General features: G+C 36.0%; 2 protein-coding genes across 6 annotated transcripts in view; both read left to right on the top strand.

The window, feature by feature from the left end:
• The window catches only part of LOC131681691 (dual specificity protein phosphatase 3), a 165253-nt gene that overhangs the window by 34714 nt on the left and 109764 nt on the right, over positions 1–20775 (top strand). The window lies entirely within an intron of this gene.
• LOC131681688 (mucin-2) lies at positions 3262–5749 on the top strand. 2 transcript variants are annotated; one of them, XM_058962651.1, is made up of 2 exons: positions 3262–3443; positions 3507–5748. In XM_058962651.1, the coding sequence occupies exons 1-2, from the start codon at positions 3428–3430 to the stop codon at positions 4259–4261; spliced, it is 771 nt and encodes a 256-aa protein (XP_058818634.1). In that variant the 5' UTR covers positions 3262–3427; the 3' UTR covers positions 4262–5748. The 2 variants fall into 2 exon arrangements, with proteins under 2 accessions (XP_058818634.1, XP_058818635.1); XM_058962652.1 differs by having other exon boundaries at positions 3376–3443; positions 3510–5749.

Here is a 20775-nt window from a genome sequence, read left to right as displayed (position 1 = left end):
CACAAATTGAAATGCTCATAACTATGGTTGGATTCAGAAACTCGTCCGCTTTTTGATTCTGTGAAATAGAACCGGATGAGCGGATCTGGTTCTTGCTAATCCGTATTTTCCGGAGTAGTGTTCTAGTACTAGGGTAGGATTTGTAAATTTTAATAATGTCCCAGAAATATGAGTATCAAAACTCTTCAAATTGTCTCGGGAGTCTGTTATTTATTGTTGAGGGACCCTATGGCAATTTGAAAAGTGGAATTGGAATGGAATGGCCACTCACGGGAACCTGCTCCGGAATATCCGTTCCGGGGTCAAATGACCAAATGGTTCGAAAACCGCAAGATACAGTCTACTGATGCAATTCCAAGAATTTTGATACCCGTATTGCTAGCATTTCATTGAAATTCACAAACAGCATCCCAACACACGAACAAACTTCCGGAAATCCGGATTCCCGAGAACCAAATCAAGTAACCATATTCATTTTCACCAAGTCTAAAAGTGGATGAGTTACTGAATCCAAAACAATTAAAAGTATCAAAATCGGTTAAAAATTACCTTAGTTATTTGCATTTCAGTTTTGTGGGTACCCGGGTACCCACGTCGGCCTGTTACGTAGTAAAAAAAACAGGAACCCCTCCTCACTTCCCCTCTTACTAGATCAACAATATTATTAACCGAAAAGCTTAACTTAGTGAAGTTCTAAGATATCACAAAGTTTCAATTTCCAGCTATGGATAAAATATGGGAATTTCATTAATTGAAACCTAAAAAGGTACCCGGGTACCGCGTCGGACACATAACGGTTAATTTGTCGGCCACATTTCCTGATACGTCATGGGAACCCTGGTATTCGGTATTCGTATGGCATTCAGTGCTTCGGCACAAACCTATCATTTTGGGTCGTAAATTCTTCCCATGTATTGTTGCATGACTTCGTTAACCAATACTGTTGCCACCAGCAATGGACTACACAGGTTACACCGATAGTAAATTCCCGATTGTCTAGGCGAAATTTACTGTCGATACCCATTTTGAATAGCCTACTATCAATTCTGGCATAAGTTTCGGTTGCTGATCAACTTAACATAGTCTCATTATACGAAAAAAACTTCATTGAATAAACACCACAACGTCTTATGATACAAAGAATGCCATTTGTCAGAGTTCGGTTCTTCCAAAGTCGATTTTCGGTTCTCTCTATTAGAACCTCGTAAGGATTATGACGGAGTCCTACATTGAAGTCTTACGGAATCATGTTCTTAATTCAGAATTTTATGCAGGATACCATGCACTAGATAACGAGTAGGGTTTCATCACAATGTCGAAGGCGATAGTGTCACCACAATGAACAGAATTCTGCCAGTATTTTGGACATGATTCCGTTAGAAATAAGCGCATGATTCAATCAAAATCTTGGGCACATCATAATCTTATGCAGTTTAGGAATGTTCCAGAACTCGGAGAAGCTTTTCTTTCGAATCCAGGCAGTCAATAAGGATACTTCAAATTTCCGAGTAGGATTCTTGAGATGAATATCACCAAAATCCTGAGCAAAACTTCACAGTGAAAGAATCAATGGATTTCATCGGAATGCTCTGAAGGTTTCTATCAGAATCTTGAGAAATATTCAAGCGGAATCTTGGCAATACCCATGATTATTAAAAGAGTACCAGAAATCAACTTAGGAGTGATCGAATTCGGTGAAATGATATTTGATGTGCTAAAACGCTGAACAGTATCCCAATTTTCATCGATCAAGGAGTATGCTAATGAGCTTTCGTACGAATTTACAGGCAGTGACTATTAAATTGAATATTTCTGAGAAATTCATTATATGGAACCTTAATCTTTTTTTCTGATGAAGCACTTGCTAAAACAGACAATGTAGAACAATTTCTCAAATGTTTGTTTCAAGCTTTTTATGTTTAAATACGTATTGACATACATGTCGTTTAAATTTCATTATTTTTTGGTGTGTCTCACTCACTACAGCCAAACCTTATGTTAATTTCAGGGGTTGAAGTATCTTTCGATTCTCCATCTCTGCATGGCCCCTTTACTAAAAAGTACATGACGATCTCTCTTCCAGTGATCAATTTCCTATTATTAAGAAAGATATTTCATCCATCTTTAATCATCGAGAAGCGATCACAACGAAGACTGGTCCACCTATCCAGATAAAATAAAAAATTAAATAAATGATTACAGATACTTTATTTATTATCTTGGACAAAGTCACGCACCTTGATAAATCACTGCCGCATCCAATACATTTCCTAAAGTATTATCAATGGATTGAACTACATAGGAATTCAGTATCTCCATAACCTCCTTTCCCTGAAACCGAGGTAAAATAGACAAGACTGGCTGACGTGGCATCTAGAACCGCATAGTATGATCAATGCTAGACAATCAGACTCTCAAAAATATACGTTCAAGTTTCTTTCTCTAATGAAGAATGTATAGTGATCTTTTTCTTCATCCTAGAACTTGGTACAAGAACATTATCAAAACCTTATTCAATAATTAGACACGTGATAATATGCTACGTTTTAAAAATAACTTTTACCGCATTAGATCTACGGGCTGGTCGCAATGGTCCGTCTCCAATAAAAAAAACTTTTTACGTCAAGATATCTACTAGTAAGTATTTCATTCTCTACACTTTTACAAGAAAACGGGATACCACCGGGGTTAGTTCTAAGCAAAACGTAAAGTGAAATTTACAGTTCTGATAGTATAAAAAATGGTAGAGTTCAAACCGCAAAGACATATTGCTTGCAAAACCAACACTTTTCTACCACATTTCTCCACTTGAATCGAACTGTTGGCATCGCTTACATCTATGCCGGCAGTACCAAAATTTGGTACATATTCCCACGAAAGATGTGTCTGTGTAAGTTTCACTCCTGATGGAACTAGCAGAATCTAGATGCAACTAGAGTAGTCCGCAAAACCATCACTCCTGTAAGTGAATTACCCAATCATTCGCACGAACGGTCAATAATGTACGTAATTCGCAAAGCAAAATAAAGATTTGCCATTAATGACCAATCGTAATCTATAGGCACTATATTATCATTCTTGTTTTTAAAATACAACGAACGCATTTTGCTTGCTTTGGTATTTTCATTAACCGCTAGGTGATGACGGTTTCGTTATTATCTTTTTGCAGTAAATATATGGAAGTGGAACCAATGCTTCGAAAAAAAAACTCTCTCACTGCATTTAGATTGTTGAAGCACATTTGATGTATCGTTCGATAGTCAACGTATGAGGCTATATTTTGCAAAAATTGCAGAAAACCATGATTGATGACAATTTGATGATGTATGCATTATAAATGCTATTAACCCATGCCCAGTCCAGTCAGTATTAATTTGGCTTTTAAACGGTTTTCAAGTTTCATGTTGATGAATTAAAAGGCTTCCAAATGAATAAAATCATAAGTAAGTGTCGAAGTACTAGGATAATCGTGATATCGAAGTAACGGAACTGTGGTGTGTTTTCAGAAGTTTGGCTTATGATAACCGTTGCTCTAAGCATAAATTATCTAGCAACAGCACAGGAAGATAACCCATGCCGAGGAAACGAGGAAGGAGTACTTAAAGTTCCCGATCCGAACGATTGCAACCGCTTCTTCATCTGCATACGCGAGGAACCTTTTCCTGCGGAATGCGGTGATGGATTGATATTCGACGTTCTCACTGGCAACTGCAATCACGATTTGGTGTCAGTATGTATTAAAGAGCTTGAAAGTCCACCAACACCTTCCGGTCCAGGCGAAGAAACAACAGCGCCAGGAGTGACAACAACGGACGCTTCAGAAGATACCACGACAACACCAGCTCCCCCAGCTCCAACACCTTCACCAGCAACAACGACTATATCTGAAGCTCCAACTCCTTCACCAACTACTACGACGACTACCCCGCTAACAACGACGACGACTCCGCTAACAACGACGACGACACCGCCGACAACGACGACGACCCCGCCGACGACGACAACGACAACAACACCAACTGCATCACCCACCACCACATCAACCACGCAAGCTCCCACCACCGCTCGTCCACCCGGAACACCCGATTGTGCAGTGTATGAAGAATTCTATGCTCCACACCCGGATTGCACCATGTATTATCGCTGTTTCTTCGGACGTCTGTTCGTGATGTCGTGTCCCCCTAATCAACACTGGAACCAGGAACAGCTCTTCTGTGATCACATATGGAATGTCCCGTGTCCATCATCGTGGAAATTCTAATTGCATGCCCACTCCCAATTGCCTTCGTAATCTAAACCATAAAAGGCTCAGCCGATTGCCGAAACACGTGTGCAGTTTTACGTTGGACCATGCCATAATTTGATAACGTATGTTTTTTTTTGTTAATGCGCAATTGTGGAGAAATAAAAGTGGTGTCAGTTTATTTCGCAAATCACTATATCATCTAATTCTTTTAGATCTAAATTGTTTAGTGAGTGTGACCTTTTCATAACTTTGGGAACACGAATCTAGATAATTAAATTGTTGCATTGGTACTTCGCTATCCCTTCTAGGTGCTCTGCTAGAGAGCGACCCTTCCATCATTTGAACTACATGCTCAGCCCACAGCACAGTGGTCCGAATTTACAATTTAGGAAGACAAAAATGTTTGTGGCTAAACCTTATATTTTAGAGCTACGATGTCTTCAGGACAAATAATCAGTATCAAATATGCCATCTTCAGATGTAGATAGCTCTTATTGTTAGGGTGTTTCAAAAATTATTTTCTGAATGTAAAGAGATAGAATATTACAGTCTTCAGCAATATTGTAGAGAAACTTATGCCAAGCAAATTTGCCGAAGACTATGTATCGCAAAAGGTTTTCATTTTATAGCTATTTTAATTGAGCAACTTAGGGTGTTCCTAACAAAAACTGTTTTTTGCTGCAACGTTATTTTTTATTTCTCCTAAACGGTGTCTTCAGATAACTTTTAAAGCTCATTGAGGCAAACGAAAAAAAAATTCATCTTGCATTTCAAAGAGAATACTTTCAGGCATGTTTAGAAAAAAAACTGCGAAGGTGATATTTCTAAAAAAAAATAAATCGAGTTTTAAAATTGTGATTTTACTACTGAAAATACCTCGCGTAGAGTCAAAATTTCTCAAACAGGCCACCCGAATTAGGTGATATCGCTATTTCGATGGAGGAACCAATTTTTTTGTAGTATGTGGCATTGTGAAACCAAATCTAGATGGCTACTGCGAAAAAACTTGTTGGCCATAATAGCACAGACTAACAGACATAACACTATGAGAAAATTCTTTAAAAAAAGTTTCGATCTGCCAATTTTACTAGAACGCTAGCGCCACCATTTATACACGGTCCCAACCACTCATTTGCAAAAGGATTATCCCTCAGGCTCGGGAACAATTTTTCACTAGTGGTCTATTAGCCTATTTATTCAATTAGGTCGCCCGTAGTAACTTAATCAGTAGTAAGATCACAATTTTCAATTTTTTTAGAAATATCACCTTTGTTTTTTTTTTCTAAACATTCCTGAAAGTGTTCTCTTTAAAATGCAAAAAGAATTTTTTTTTTCGTTTGCCCCAATTTTAGATATAAATATTTTCTTTAATATTGCTAGTGCGATTAACCGGAAGGCATCTGTCTAAAGAGGGTTAATTGTCTACTAAGTCTAATAATAAAATAATAAAAAAATGAATAATAATAATAAAATAAATAAAATGACCAAAATAACAAATCCAATAAAATAATTAAACAAATAATATGAAGTAGATCAATAAAGTGAAATTATGAAGGAAATTAATATAAGAGTAAAATGAATGAAAAGAATCAATCAAATACAATGAATATAACGAAAAATATATTAAATTCTAGACAAACATGTTCAATGATTCAAATGAGAGCCTCTCTTTGTTTTCTTTTTTATTTGCTTACTACGTCGTCCACAAACTCTTGAGATGGAATGGTCGCAAATTTATTTAATATTTATTTTTTTTAAATTCATAACTCTTGATAAACCCCTCTCCCAGGTTGATGGGTTGGATGGTATTGCAAACATCATCAAGCATATTTCGTGCATCGGTTTTAAAGAACCTCTGACAGACAATTGCTTGAAGATGGTTATTTCATTACTCTTCGATGGTGGTGCATTTTATGTTTTTTCATACTTTGTACCAGCCCAAACTAACGATCAACCATTAGCCTGGGCGCGATGGCGTGGTCGACTGGCGGGTCGATGTGGATTAGCTTCTGCTGTGGGCCGTGTTTGCAAACATTATTCCACAGCTTAAAGGCGGTATTGGTGGACACCGCTCGTAGTGGGGGTCATCGTGGGTCGATTTATCGATCGACTTCGTCATCGTGCACAGGCAGGGCCGCAGAGAGAAAATACGGGCCCGGGGGATCCAACGTACGGGCCTCCACCACTGTGTACAGTACAAAAAAGTTAATGTTTGAAATTCATTACTGTGGGAGTTTTTTTTAAATACCTTTTCGACAGTTTTGGTGACTTTGAAAAGCGTCATTTTTGTCAAAAATATTTATAAAAGTACGGAAATGGAAAGATTAAAAATGTAGTTATTACAAAAATTAAAAATATCTAAACGGCGATCAACGGCAAAAGATAAAAGAAAAACAATAGGAAAACTAAACATTAAAAAATGTAAAAAAGAGCTACAAACAACAAAATCAACCAAATAAACAAATTAATGTCAAAAATGTTTAATCTAGAAAAACCAAAATAAAACCTATAAAAATTTGATAAAAGAAAACACGAAACTAGAAAAAACATATTCGAACATTATTGAACAAATGTTGAAAATAATGAAAAATCGATAAGAAAGTAGAAAAAAATTCAAGACTAAATAAAAATGAAAGAAAAACTACTAAAAAGAATACAAACACTAATATAACAAATGCATAAAACTGAAAAACTCGATAAATCAAGAATAATAAAATTTATTTAACATTTAAAACAAGACATATTTAAAGCAATAGAAAAAGTAAATAGAACGTTAAGAATGCATAAAATTACAGGAGTGTATATAAAAGACAAGAATAAAATAACCATAGAGAAATTAAAATAAATGGACGAACCGGAAAATTTTGAAAAAACTGGAAAAGTGGAATGATAAAAAGACAAAAAGTAAAGAAAATTGGATAATGAACAAAAACGGAGCAAACAGACAAAATGAAAAACTAAGATAGTAGGAAAAAGCCAACATGGTATACTATAGAAACACAAAAAATGGAGAAATTAACACTAAGAAAATGAATAAAATGGATTAAATTATTTAAAGAATAGAAAAACACTAGCAATGAAATTTGAAATAAATTAAAATAACGAACTAAATGTAAAATCAAGGAAAAGTGCGCATAGTGCTAAAAAGAGATCAAATGTTTTTAGGAAAATAAAAAAAAAATCAATATAAACGTACAAGAAAATGGTCAACAGAAAAAGTACTTTCAAAATAGGTTAAATGGAAACAATAAAGAAATAACAATAACGAATAAAATCTTAAGAAAAAGGTATAAGAAATAAATAAAATTATATTAAACGATCAGTGGGAAAAAATAAAACTACGAAAAACGAAAAGTTAAAAACATAAGGAAGAAAATAGGAGAAAGGTAAAAAATTAAACAATAAGACAAATTGGAATGAATTTGAATAAGTAAAATTGCTTATGAAAATGCAAAAAATACGAAAAAAACGGAAATAGAAAAAGCTATGATAAGAATAAATGTAGTAAATAGACAAATTCTAAAAATTGGATGGAATGAAAAAAGAAACAAATAAAAAAGCAGGGTATTAAAATATGAAACAATAAGAAAAATGAAATAAAGAAAGCAGAATTTTCTCGAAAAATTGTGAATAAAATGAAATAACAGAGAAGAAACTATAAATTAAAGTAAGTGATAGTGATAGCAATAGAAAAAAGCAAAAGTAAGGAACGTAAAAAGATGGATAAAATAAAAGAATGGAAATAGATAAAAAAAGGCAGAATCTTACAATTGTAGAAATACAAAGACAATCAACAACTTGAAAAAAAAGAAATGAAATTTTAACAAAATAAAAAAAAAATCCATGTAAAAATTTAAAAAATGAGAAACATGGATCAAATTTCAAATAAGGGTTGGGGTTGAATTTTACGCTATGCTGGTTTCGAAAACATTCATAATCCTATAAAAACATGAATTATTCTTTATTTGTGTTGGTGTGTTAGCACACCTTAAAATATTTTACAAGAATGTTGTAACTGATTTCTAGTAAATAGTTCAAAAATAAAAATAAAATCGTTACGTTCAGGAAGCGACGTTCAAAATCTCATGCTCGCTCCTCCAAAACGAAAAGATTTTGTATGCGGATTTAACTTGCTACATTAGTTAGCTAATCTTGCTAACTAGTTGATTTAGTTTGGTAGCAGAGTTAAATTTTCTCTTCGAAATCAATCCAACACAATTTAGTAATTTAGTTGAACGTATGCTTCTTAGAATAATTGGCAGCTGTAAGATTGTGAACTGAGAGATCATCTCTTCATGCTCCATGACATATAAAATTCAAAACAAAACTATTAACACGCCATTTGCTGTTATAATGAAAATGTTGATAAAAGGCCGTATTTGAAAGAATTATAAAACGTATTTATCTTTTTTCCATTCCTGGCCGCTTTGTAAGAAAATCTCCGAAAAAAGCTACATCATTTGACTACGACCCCTAGACAAAAATGTTTCGGTATCATCTCGTATCTGAATATGATTTTTTATGGATTATGTAACAATGAACGGCAAACAAAATATATTAAATTTTAAATTTAAATTTTTGGATTATTTCGAATTATTTAGATATATCAAGAGTTATTGATGACTCATTTGACCAATTGAGCTCTCAAATAGAGGTAGGGTTACCGCCTCTAGTAGTACTTTCATCAGTAGAGTTTTACTGTGCAGGGGATAGACTTCAAGAGACACATGGGTATCAATTACAATTTCGAATTAAAGTGATCACTCGACAGAAGTTTGGAGCGCTTCCATTGCTTTTTATTGTAAAAACGCTTAAAAACAAATAAATATGCACTGTTTTATTTCTTATGCAGCTCGTAGCACTAGGAGGAAAAATATCTTATTTTCTTCACATTCACCGTAGAGTGTAATGTTTTGCTAAAGCACTCCACCTTTCTGTGCCGTTCACATTTAGTTGTATGTTTTTGCATTTGTTAACAGTTTTGTCGATTTATGTAGTTGGGTGTAGTACTTCGCTCTCCTTCATTCCCACAAAGAATCTAAAAGCACTAGCCACTCTCGCTGTGAAGGATAACCTGAGCGAGCTTTGCTCTGCTCCTCAATAAACAAACACGGGTTGTGAAATCACACTTCAGTTTCTTTCGAGAATCTTTGTGAGGAACAATGATCCATTGAACCGAAGGTTCAATGGGTTAAAGTAAACCCAAATGGCACTTTTATATTAATTTTTGTCAATACCAAGAGGGGCCCTCCTTAACAATTAGGGCCTGCAACCCGATGATGATGTTTATGAGGACTGTGTGCTGGACGATTCCTGGTAAAGAAAAGGGCAACGCAAAATAGCAAAATAATCCAATGGATTCTTCCGGGCGAATTCTGATTTACCTGAACGAAGACACGAAATTCGTCTCCAAAAACCGGTGTGGCAACCCTAAGCAGAGTTTTTTTTTTTCAATAATTACTTTCGATACTAATCCAACGCTTTCGAAGATTGGAAATTCAATAAATCAAAAAAATAGAGGGTTGTCTACAAGACACGACTACTTGTTACTTGTTGTTACTTTTATTGTTATTGTTCACTGATAAAGATACAGAATTGATTTATAAACAAGCATAGATTTAAGACAAGCTAATAAAAGGGATTTTTGCATAATGTATGAATATTTGTTTATGTTATGATTCACTGGTAACCCAAGTAACAATTGAAGTTTTATAGCACGCTACAAGTGCAATATAAGTTTTATGAGTGGCTATAAAACAACCTTAAAACCTAATTTGTTACTAGGGAATTGTACAGAATTAACAAGCGCACAATTAATACAAATTAATGAAAGGATTTTTCTAATTGAATTCTTTTTCCATTATGTATTCGTCCTAATAAGGACTGTTTGCTGATAACTATGTTTTGTGATACGGGACGAGAATCCCTTGAAACGATTCGAACCTTGCCGGCGATTCGCTTCTGCTACGTATACACACGAACATTTTCCTTTCGCAGCTCATGTCAAATAAGCACTGAAACAAGGTGATCTCTTTAATCAACTTTTTGGTGCAGATAGAAGACCATCCTTTTGTACGACAAATAAAAATATTTTCATCATTCTTTTTGGGGTGGCTTTCGCTCAGTGGCATAGTTGCCACGTTTATTCATTTTGCAAAAGACTTCTAGTTTGTAAATTATTAATTTGAATAATTTTTGCTTATATTATAATTTACTGGTAATGATACAGAATCGACAAGCACAAATTTAATACAAATTAATAAACGGAATTTTCTTCATCAATTCTTTTTCCATTATATATTCGTCCTAATAAGGACGATTTGCCAATAACTGTTTTGTGATACAGGACAAGAATCCTATGAAACGATTTGAGACTTGCCTATACGACTAAACGCACTGCATAAACCAGCAATTCGCCATTTGTTCCGCCATCGTCGCTTGGAAATGCGAGCAAAATCCTTCCAGCACACAGAAACGCTCCCCTTCCATGGCTCGTATCAAATGAAAGATGTATCTGAGATCCTACCAGCCGCAGTAGCAATAACCTACCTTGTTCCATCAGCAGAGTAGGTATGGCAGTGAATTAATTCGGTCAGAAACATTCCTTTTATGTCATGCGATGAAATGTGTAAGACGTTTATGAGTGTCGAGATGAGGTCTGTGTTAGGGAAAGAGTTGCGCAAATTTATGAAAATTGTATAAGTTTTCCCTGCGGATTTACGGATTTTTGAATAGTGTGCTAATAAAACACACAGATAAATTTGATAACAATTTTTTACTGGCAATTTTCTAAATCGATTGGTGTCCGAATCATGAAAATCTTTCAACAATTAATAAAATGTGAGTGAAAACTTGGTATGTCTTCTTACATTTTTCCAAAGCATTTCCAATAATACGGATTTTTCAATAGTGTACAGTTGAAATACCAATTTAAAGTTGCAATCAATTTTCAAGTTGGACTTCTCTGAATCGATTGGTATGTAAATGATACAATTCCATCAACAATTAACAACGCTGCAGTCGTTTAAAATTATGCCACATTTTCGCGACGCGGATCGAATTTTAGATTTTAGCTATACACCTAGTCTCAGCCCCATATAGTGGAGTAAAGCATTTTCAATGCTAAAAATCGATTTCATATTGGCGAAATTTGAAGACAACCGCATGACTTCTAATCAAACCATTTAATTGTTTAACCCTTACAAGTCTGATCATATTTTTGTTTCGATTATAGACATTTTAATCTTGTTTCGATGCGAGAATTAGGTTGGTATAAATATAGTTGATATCAAATATGCAGTAGTTTAGAATTTTCGCTATTCTAGTTACCTCATACACAAGATATTGAATTTTCAATTGCATTCTCAAATAAATTTTTGTCGAAAAAGTATTTGCCAAAATTTTAGTTTCTGTTAAAAATCCGGGCCCCCTTCAAAACTCCGGGCCCGGGGGGAAACACCCCGGTCCCCCCCCCCCTCTCGGCGGCCCTGTGCACAGGCTAAACAAAAAATGTAAAAGTAATAATTGTAGTTTTTAGTACTAGCTTACAATTGTTATATGCTAGTCGTAAGTCTATCTGTGTATGTGTTCGTCTAAGTATTTGTGACAGCTGGGTCAGGGAATGGATACATAACTGGCGTATATGAAAAGATAGTGGGTAATCCTTTTTAGGATACGATGATCACTTTTTTCGGTGTTCAATTCGTGCACTCGATTCGATTCGTTCGGGAAAATGGGATTGGATAAATTAAGGCACGGTTAAGTTACTGACGTACATGAATCATCCATTCCCGTTCAGCATAGTATGATAGATTTCTAACAGAATGTAATTGTCGTTAATGGTAAATAAATATCATTTTCTGTCATTTAGACGAATGTAAGAGGTTTGATTGCATGTTACATGTGTTCTTTTCTTGTACTTCATTAGACTGTTTTTGTTGTAGTTTGCTTTTTCACTACTCATGTACACCAAAAATAATATCGGTCAATTTATACGTTTCTACTTAATCTGTGTTCATCTTTTTTTTTATTCGGCGCGTTATTTTTCCTTTCATTAGGTACTATCTTAAATTAGATTCATACTAACACTCACTGACACAATCAATTACGTATCCTCTAATATACACTCACAATCTCTCTCATTCGAAACGTACAAACGCTCGTGGCCTTCGCGATAACACAAATCTGGCTCCAAACGCGAATATGCAATTGAAATCACTCACACATTCTTACGCCCGCGATCACGCCAACATGAAACACCACGGTAATGAACGTTTTAACACCTATCAATTTACAAACGCGGCCTCAAGCATTAACCCAGCGCTCACGCTATCATAAATCGGTCACGTTCGGAAGTCTCTACACTTGGTCCTAACAGCCTAGACTAATGCTTTAAGTTGTACCAATAAAAAAATGAATCTCATATTCACTAGACAACACGTTCCATGGCGACATGACCGGGAACTCTAGTGGGGTCACTCCCTTCTAGTATCTGAACAGAACACTGAAAATTAGGCATTAGATTCACGGTCTGCGCGATAACTCAAGGACACGCGCGAATATGCGAATGGCCACATGGTTATAAAATCGAATCTATCCACGTGAAGTTACAAACACGTTAGCAAACGCGACAAACACGTTAACATACAAACGCTTGAGCTTCGTCCACGCACAACTAAACCCGCATTTTCACAGACATGAAAACACCCCGACGATTGAGAGGATGCTTTAGCACTTCTAAACTCATAAACGCGGACCTACAAAAACAATTGTTCGCAAGAATAATGAATCGGTCACGTCCGAAAGTTCCTTATCCTCGGCTCTATTAGCACGCCTTCAGTTGGCGACATGACCGGGAGCTGTAGTGATATGGGGAATCTCACTCTCTTCTAGCATTCAGCACGATAGCGTACAAACGCTTAAAGCCTTCGCGATCATCCACGCACACCAGAGCCCACGGTCTCGCAAACATGGAAAAACTCCAGTGATTAAGTGAATATTTTAGCTCTAATAAACTTATAAATCCGGTCTGAAGAGAGCACCTACCAGCGCCGAGGTCCGCGCGATAATGCATCGGCCACATCCGGAAATCTCCACCTTCGATCTTAGCTGCCTAGGTCCATTCCTCCAGTTGGATCAATAAAAGAAAGACGCTCATATTCACTAGACAACACGTTCCATGATGACATGTCCGGGAACTCTAATGATATGGGGAAACTTACTCTCTTCTAACATCTGTACAGTACACTAAAAATTATCAGATTCATGGTCCGCGCGCGATCATTCAAGAATATACGCGAATATGCGAATGGTCACACGGTAATAAAATCGAATTTATGTACGCTAGCGCAAGCGACAGTACGTTAACATATAAACGGTAGAGCCCTTTGCGATAATATAAGACTGGTTCAATTTTTGACTATTAGCTCCACTAGGCTCTACTGATTCCTTTTATGGCCCTTAGCAATTGTGCAAATTTTGGTACCGATCGATTGTGTCTACGGACCCTCCAAAAATTTCAAAGTTTTTATAGAAATTAGTATGGAAAATCGGTTAACATTGAAAATAAATTCTTAAAAAATCACGTCATCAATCAATTAATGAGAACACTATATATTTCTAAAGGTATTCCCCTACTGAACACATTCGTGGAACATTGTAAGTTTGTGAAAATTCGCTGAGAAAAGCAGCATGACTTCAAAACAAGTGGATTTTATTATTAATCATAGCAACCCTGTTTGAATAGCTGCATCTGCCATATGGGAGCGGTGGTTGGCACTAGTTTACACTTGTATAACTATGGAGCTATTCAAACAGGGTTGAACAATGTTTAGTAGAAGAATACCTTTAGAAATATACAGTATTCTCATTAAATAATTCATGAGGTGATTTTTCAAGAATTTGTTTTCAATGTTAACCGATTTTCCATACTAATTTCCGTTCTGTACCGATAGGTTGTGTCTACGTTCGTAGACAGAACCTATCGGTACCAAAATGTGCACAATTGCTAAGGACCATAAAAGGAATCAGTACAGCCTGGTGGAGCTAATAGTCAAAAATTGAACCAGTCTAATACGCATGTCTACACTCGTGATCTCGCAAATAGGATAACACTTATAAATTTACAAACTCGATCTCAAGAGTGAACCTACAAACGCCCGAGTTCGCGCTGTTATGAATCGGTTACGCCCCGAAGTTCCTACTCTCGGCCCTAGCAGCCTAGGTCCATGTCTTCAGTTGGACCAATCAAAAAATGACGCTCATATTCACCAGACAATACGTTCCTTGGCGACATGACCGTGAACACCTTAATGCACAAACGCTCGAGCCGTTCGCGATGATACACGCAATCGTGAACACCCGCAAATATCTGAACCGTACAAAAAATATCACATTTAGTATCGCAGCCCGCTGCAATTGGCCTTAGGCAGTGTTTTAGTAAGTAACATTTCCCGCGACGTCTGCAATTGCAGTGAGTGATTCTGACGGGGAGCCCTTTCGAGACTCTAGTTCTACAGCTTCAGTAGGATAACTTTCGAAAAAAAATAAGCCTAACAGTGCTTCCATTCAATTCTTATGCACCTTCTCGTTTTCATTTTACTTTTTTCGGCGTTGGTGAAGTTCACTTGATTTTGCAACTTAATTATAGGAACGCGTCCCTGGCAAAAATATTTGTGTCAAATTGTCCACGCTTGGCAGGAATATACCTTCATCTTTAGGGCAAATAGTAAATTAGTTACAATATATACATAATACCAACATGACTAAAATTTCCATTGTCAAGTAGGTTGAATATGTCTCCATGAGTGACAATGGCACGCGACAACATAAACAATTGAAATAAAACAAAATGCTGATTGTCAAACTTGCACGATAACATGCAGCGCATATCAAATTAGACTGGAGATTTAAATTTTTCATATCAGATTAAAAAAGGGTAAAGGTAACATACAAGCCGCGACAGCTATGGTGAATACGAAGTGTCTAAAGGGAGCCGATGGTTAGTTCACGAGAGTATAAGAACGATTCTATTGCGCCATATTTAGATTATGAATTTCTTAACCGTTATGAGTCCGAAATTTCAATGTGTTTTCTCAATAAAAATTGATTATATAGTGATTACATAAAATCTGCGGAAGAATTCCTGGATTTTTTTTCTCTCTAACAGGTCGACAGGATACCCGAAGGTACCCGGAAATTGGAAATGCTATTACTTGCTAACCGATTCTGACATTTTCGATTCAGGAACTATACTTTCAGACTCAGAGAAAATAAATTGAACCTATTATACTCATTCCTGGGAGTCCGGATACTGAGATACTATTTATGAATTTGATTGAATTGGAAAATGAGTGTCGAAGTTCTTGGAATAACTTCAGAAGACTTCATCTAATCCAGTGGTTTTCAACCGGGGATGAATTAGACTTTTGTAGGGGTGAATTTTTCGGGGTAAATATTAAATTCCTATTTTAACATTCCCGTTGGATATTTGTCTATAAATACTGTTCCCATGTGTCAAGAATTCTGATTCTGACTGAGTGTCTCTAGGAACAGGTTTCAAATTGGAAAAAGTATGGTATTCAACCAAATGAAAATTATTCTGACGAGTTAATGGTTGTAAACAATTTTCAGAAAGGGGTACACGATAGAGATCAATACTCGAAAGGGTGTAATGGTACAAAAAAGGCTGAAAACCACTGATCTAATCGTTATGTGACCATGTGATGATTTGACCCCGTCATTCCAGAGCAGGTTCACGTAACCGACCGTTGCGAGGTCAAATCATGAACTCGTCACTAAGACAATTCCAAGAAACTCATATATTCAACGGATTCCTTTCAAATTCGTATACCAATACTTGAATATATGAATATTTTCCGAAATCTAGATTCACAGGGTCCAAATGGATTCATCCCGAACAATTACGACTGATCTATGTTTAACATATTTAGTAGGGAATATGCATCACCCAGTTTTGTAATAATTCCATTGAGTATCACAAACGCCATTAACGTTCGTTCTTTCTCGTTGCATAATGCACATGACTTATTAGATTTACAAATCGCATCACAATACTTGAGCTCATATAACTATTTAGACTAACTTGTTAAGGCCGTTTCGGAAATAGATTTAACTAAAATGTAGTCAAATTCTGAAATAGTCACATTCGGCATTTGATTGAGGGAGAGAATCATACAGAAACCCCTAAAGTAGTGGAAATGAATTTCATTACACAAAAGTGCACAGCCAAAATATTTAACCAGATATTAAAAGGTTCACATTAATTCAAAACTTATTTCAGTTGGTTCGAACATTCGCAAAAACTTAATTCGGTGGTCGGGCGGTTGGTGGGCTTACGATTTCATCAACACACACGGAATCTTCTTTCCGATTGCACGCATTGGTGAGCACATCGAAGATCAGTCCGGCACTACATTGGGATGGGAAAGCCAGCTCATCTATGCACAGAAAGAATCGGGTGCAATCGGCCGGGTCAGGAACGTTCGAAACTCCGGAATTTCCTCGGCACGGATTATCTTGTGCTTCAACCTGGAAGATTGTGAACAGTAGCAGCGCTGATGTCACCACGAACAGGTTACTCCAGTGGCCTGTAGAGAAATGAACGATGAAACATCAACACAAATTTCATATTCAAACTAAATAGGGTTCGCACGAATTTCTTTACCCATTTCAAGTAAACTACAAAATATAGAAAAAAAAACTTCGGAACTCACGTGCCATAGTATAACAGATTTTAATTGATCGCCGGAACTGAAAAGTGTTCGACAGACGTTGACGAAATACTGAGTAACCTTCACGGTGACGACAGTTTTATAACGACTCGCCAAAAATCGTTCATCATGATTGAACATACTTTCTGTCAAAGCAGTACACGATTGAGGGTTGCGTCGTTCGACTTTTGCACAGTAACGGTATTTTTCGGCCATTACAGAAGTATGTAATGATGGAAACCGGTGACATCAGGTGTCTCGTGTATCTCGTGTGGGTTTATCGATTCAGTTGAAATAACAATTCTTCAGTAGAAACTCTATCTGAAATGATTTCTTGCAGTGATTTAACACTAATTATAATTAAGAAATAATTTTATTGCCTTTGATGATAGGCATTTAGTGGGTGCCATTGCGATTGGCTCGTACGTGGTGTTATCAACCAAAAACAGGAATATCTGCTGTCGGTGCGTCAGCAGTCTATTGCTGAATTCTGACCAGCCCCTTCGAACATGCGATTGTGTGAAGCGTACCGGTAGAACGTACCAATTCTGATAACATCGTAACATTAGTGACACCGGTATCGCCAGGCGTCTGCTACATTGTTATGCTGTCAAACATCAGTTCTGAAACCTCGCTTTAAGGTCGATGTTCCCGGATAGTCAGGCTGCATTTAATGAATGAAAACTAGTGGGGCAGAATTATTGAACTTCGGCAATTGCCGGAAAAAATAGGGTCAATTTGGGGAGTGGCAGTGAATGATAAAACCGATGTGTTAGCCGGAAAAAAGTCTTCCACTTCTTTTATTGGACCAAACCCTTCCGTGAAGTCTCATCAAGTATCCCAGAATGAAATTGAAGAAGTGGGTCGCATTTTGAGGCGAACATCTGTAGTAGATGCTATAATACAGAACAACATACACCGAGCACACAATAGTTCAGAACGGTAAAGAGTAGTCCAAAAGCAATAATCAGCCAATTTTATCAATCACCGATTTTGTCTACCGCCGATTTTATCAGTTTTCTAACCCGATTTTTTCAACCTCATATGAAAATTGATAGTTGGTAGTTTGATGGGCTCTAGTAGACGAACCAAGTTGAATTCTAGTAAATACTTTCTTTAGCATATTTTTCTTATCTTAGAGACCTGAAATATACAAAAAAGAAAAATCAAGAGCTTCAAATTCACCAAGGGCTTGATATATAACGGATCTTCACTGTATTAAATTTATTCCATATAATATTTTATGACAAGTTTCTGAACAAGAAACATATCAATGTTTAATCCATATAGTAGTGAGATTTGATAATTGTGTTCAATAAAGTCCAAATTCCACAAATACAAGCAAGCAGAACAAATCTTTCATTTCGAGATGTGGTATATCATCCCTGGTATCTTTGACAACTTTTTAGAAAATTGCATACCATGCATATCCTTCTTTTCAATTTATTGAAAATTCAAATGTTTTTTTTTTTGAAAATTCCTAAAACATTTGATTATTTTCTGTAAACTTCTGCTAATTTAGAATGATATTATAAATCATTGCCTATTACCGTATCAATAAGTTGGTATTGATACGGCAATAGAAATACAATGACACATATGATATATTTTCTGTGGATGAGACTGGGACTGATCTGTACTTAAATATTGATCACTGCAAAAGGGAAAACTAAATTCATTTGAATCCTAAAATTGATCTGAATAGTATTTTTTGCTTTTAGGGACTTCAGATAAACAAGTGCGATTGAATTATATTGAACTTTCCTTAATACACCTATGCACGAATATGCAAAAGAAAATAAGAGATCATTTATGAGCGCCTTTTTTCGAATGCTGCGACGTAAGTGACATGCTTAATATGAAAAGGTAAAGTGTGTCTCACATCAAATTGCTTCACGAAAAAACGCGGTAGAAAATTATGTAGTGAACCGATCCTGCTCAAACTTTTAGACAATATAATATAATATAATATAATATAATATAATATAATATAATATAATATAATATAATATAATATAATATAATATAATATAATATAATATAATATAATATAATATAATATAATATAATATAATATAATATAATATAATATAATATAATATAATATAATATAATATAATATAATATAATATAATATAATATAATATAATATAATATAATATAATATAATATAATATAATATAATATAATATAATATAATATATACATTCCTAAGCTTTTGGCATATTTATTTCATTCAACTTCAATGCCATAACCGTACGCTCGCACCTTACCCTTAACTCCCCTCATTACACGCAAAAATAAAACAACCCAAAGAATAAGTTCTTTTAACTTACTTTTTAGTTATGCGTCGCTTTCGCACTTATTGGTTTTATCAAAAACAAAACGAAAGATTCGACTCAATCGAGGTCTTCCGTGAAGTAAGGTACTTTTGAGTTGGTTGGGGTATACTAAAAATTAGGTCAATTAAACTTAAATTTTAGTATATTGCATTCAAGGTTGAGTATAAAAAAACTTATCAATGAGTTGTGATTTTTGCCATGGTTAAATGGAACCTACCTTTAACACGGTTTACCTAATTTTACCTTTCTCCACGATATCCCGAGATTGAATCAAAAGAACTGTATTTTAGGTAGTTTTTCGTTTGCGTGTAGGTTCTGTACAACATCTGGCTGCAGTTTCTTTTGTACGGAAACCCACTTATTCTTCATATTTTACTTGTGATGCTTCTGTACTGCCTGCATTTGAATAGTGGCACGAAACTAGTTCCGGCCAGAAGATCGTAGAGTTGCTTCAACAGAGGAAGCAGTCACTCCTTGAAGTTAATCTCCCCGTTTACAGTCCCGATTGTCACGAACAGCGCACTCCGTTTACCGCATGAGCAGATCACTTGCCAAATCATGTATTCATTGGCAAACTTTGAAAGTTTCTCCTTCCTTACTTCCTCCGAAACATCAAACCAGTGCTGAGCGGTAAGAACGATAACCCCGGAAGCTGCCAGAAGTCCACGTTGACGAAAGTCTCATCATCCCTGATGAGACAATAACGCGTCGTCAGCATCTGGGTGTACAGTTTCCGGGCCCGTGATTTTCCAACCGCATTTTGCCATTCGTCACGATTTGGAGCTTTTTGCACTTTGTACGTACGCAGTCCCTCCCGGTCCTCGGTTCTCTGAACTAAAGACTGGGACAGATTCTGAATGACCGAAACATTGGGATTCCACTTAAACGCTTTCATTACACGCCTGACCACTAATAATCACCGTTATCCTGATCACTAATAGAATATTCATTCTGACCGCATTTCTCCTTCCGTTTGATGCTCAGAATTTAGTTTAATCACATGACTCACCGTTGACTACGATTCCGAGTTGTTTTCTGATGTTCCGATGAGAGAGTTGAGGATTTTCCAGTTGCTGATACTTTTCGATTGTCGTTATTTTTTCCAATTTTCAAAAAGCAGACAGCGATTATAATACAATCTAAATAATACACTCCAAACTTCTTCTAGCACAAATTTACAAGAGAAAATACCCAATAGGTACAGCGTTTTCCCGTGATACAATTTGACGTGGGGCACCCTTTACTCATGAAAGCAAAGAAAGCATTTGTGAGAATCATCGCATGAGGGTTTTACAAGATGATCAACAGCATGGGGGAGAAAAGCATCCCGTTGAGAAAGCTGATCTTCTAAAAATCTGGTGTGAACGGATGAATAAAACTGCGTGATAGAAATCGTCCGGCTGGAAACTTTCTAACTAGTTGAATCTCTCCTATATCCTACCTAAAAAGAAGTCAC

Source organism: Topomyia yanbarensis, chromosome 2 (genome assembly GCF_030247195.1).
Source record: "Topomyia yanbarensis strain Yona2022 chromosome 2, ASM3024719v1, whole genome shotgun sequence".
NCBI lineage: Eukaryota > Metazoa > Arthropoda > Insecta > Diptera > Culicidae > Topomyia > Topomyia yanbarensis.
This window is presented reverse-complemented; position numbering and strand designations above follow the sequence as displayed.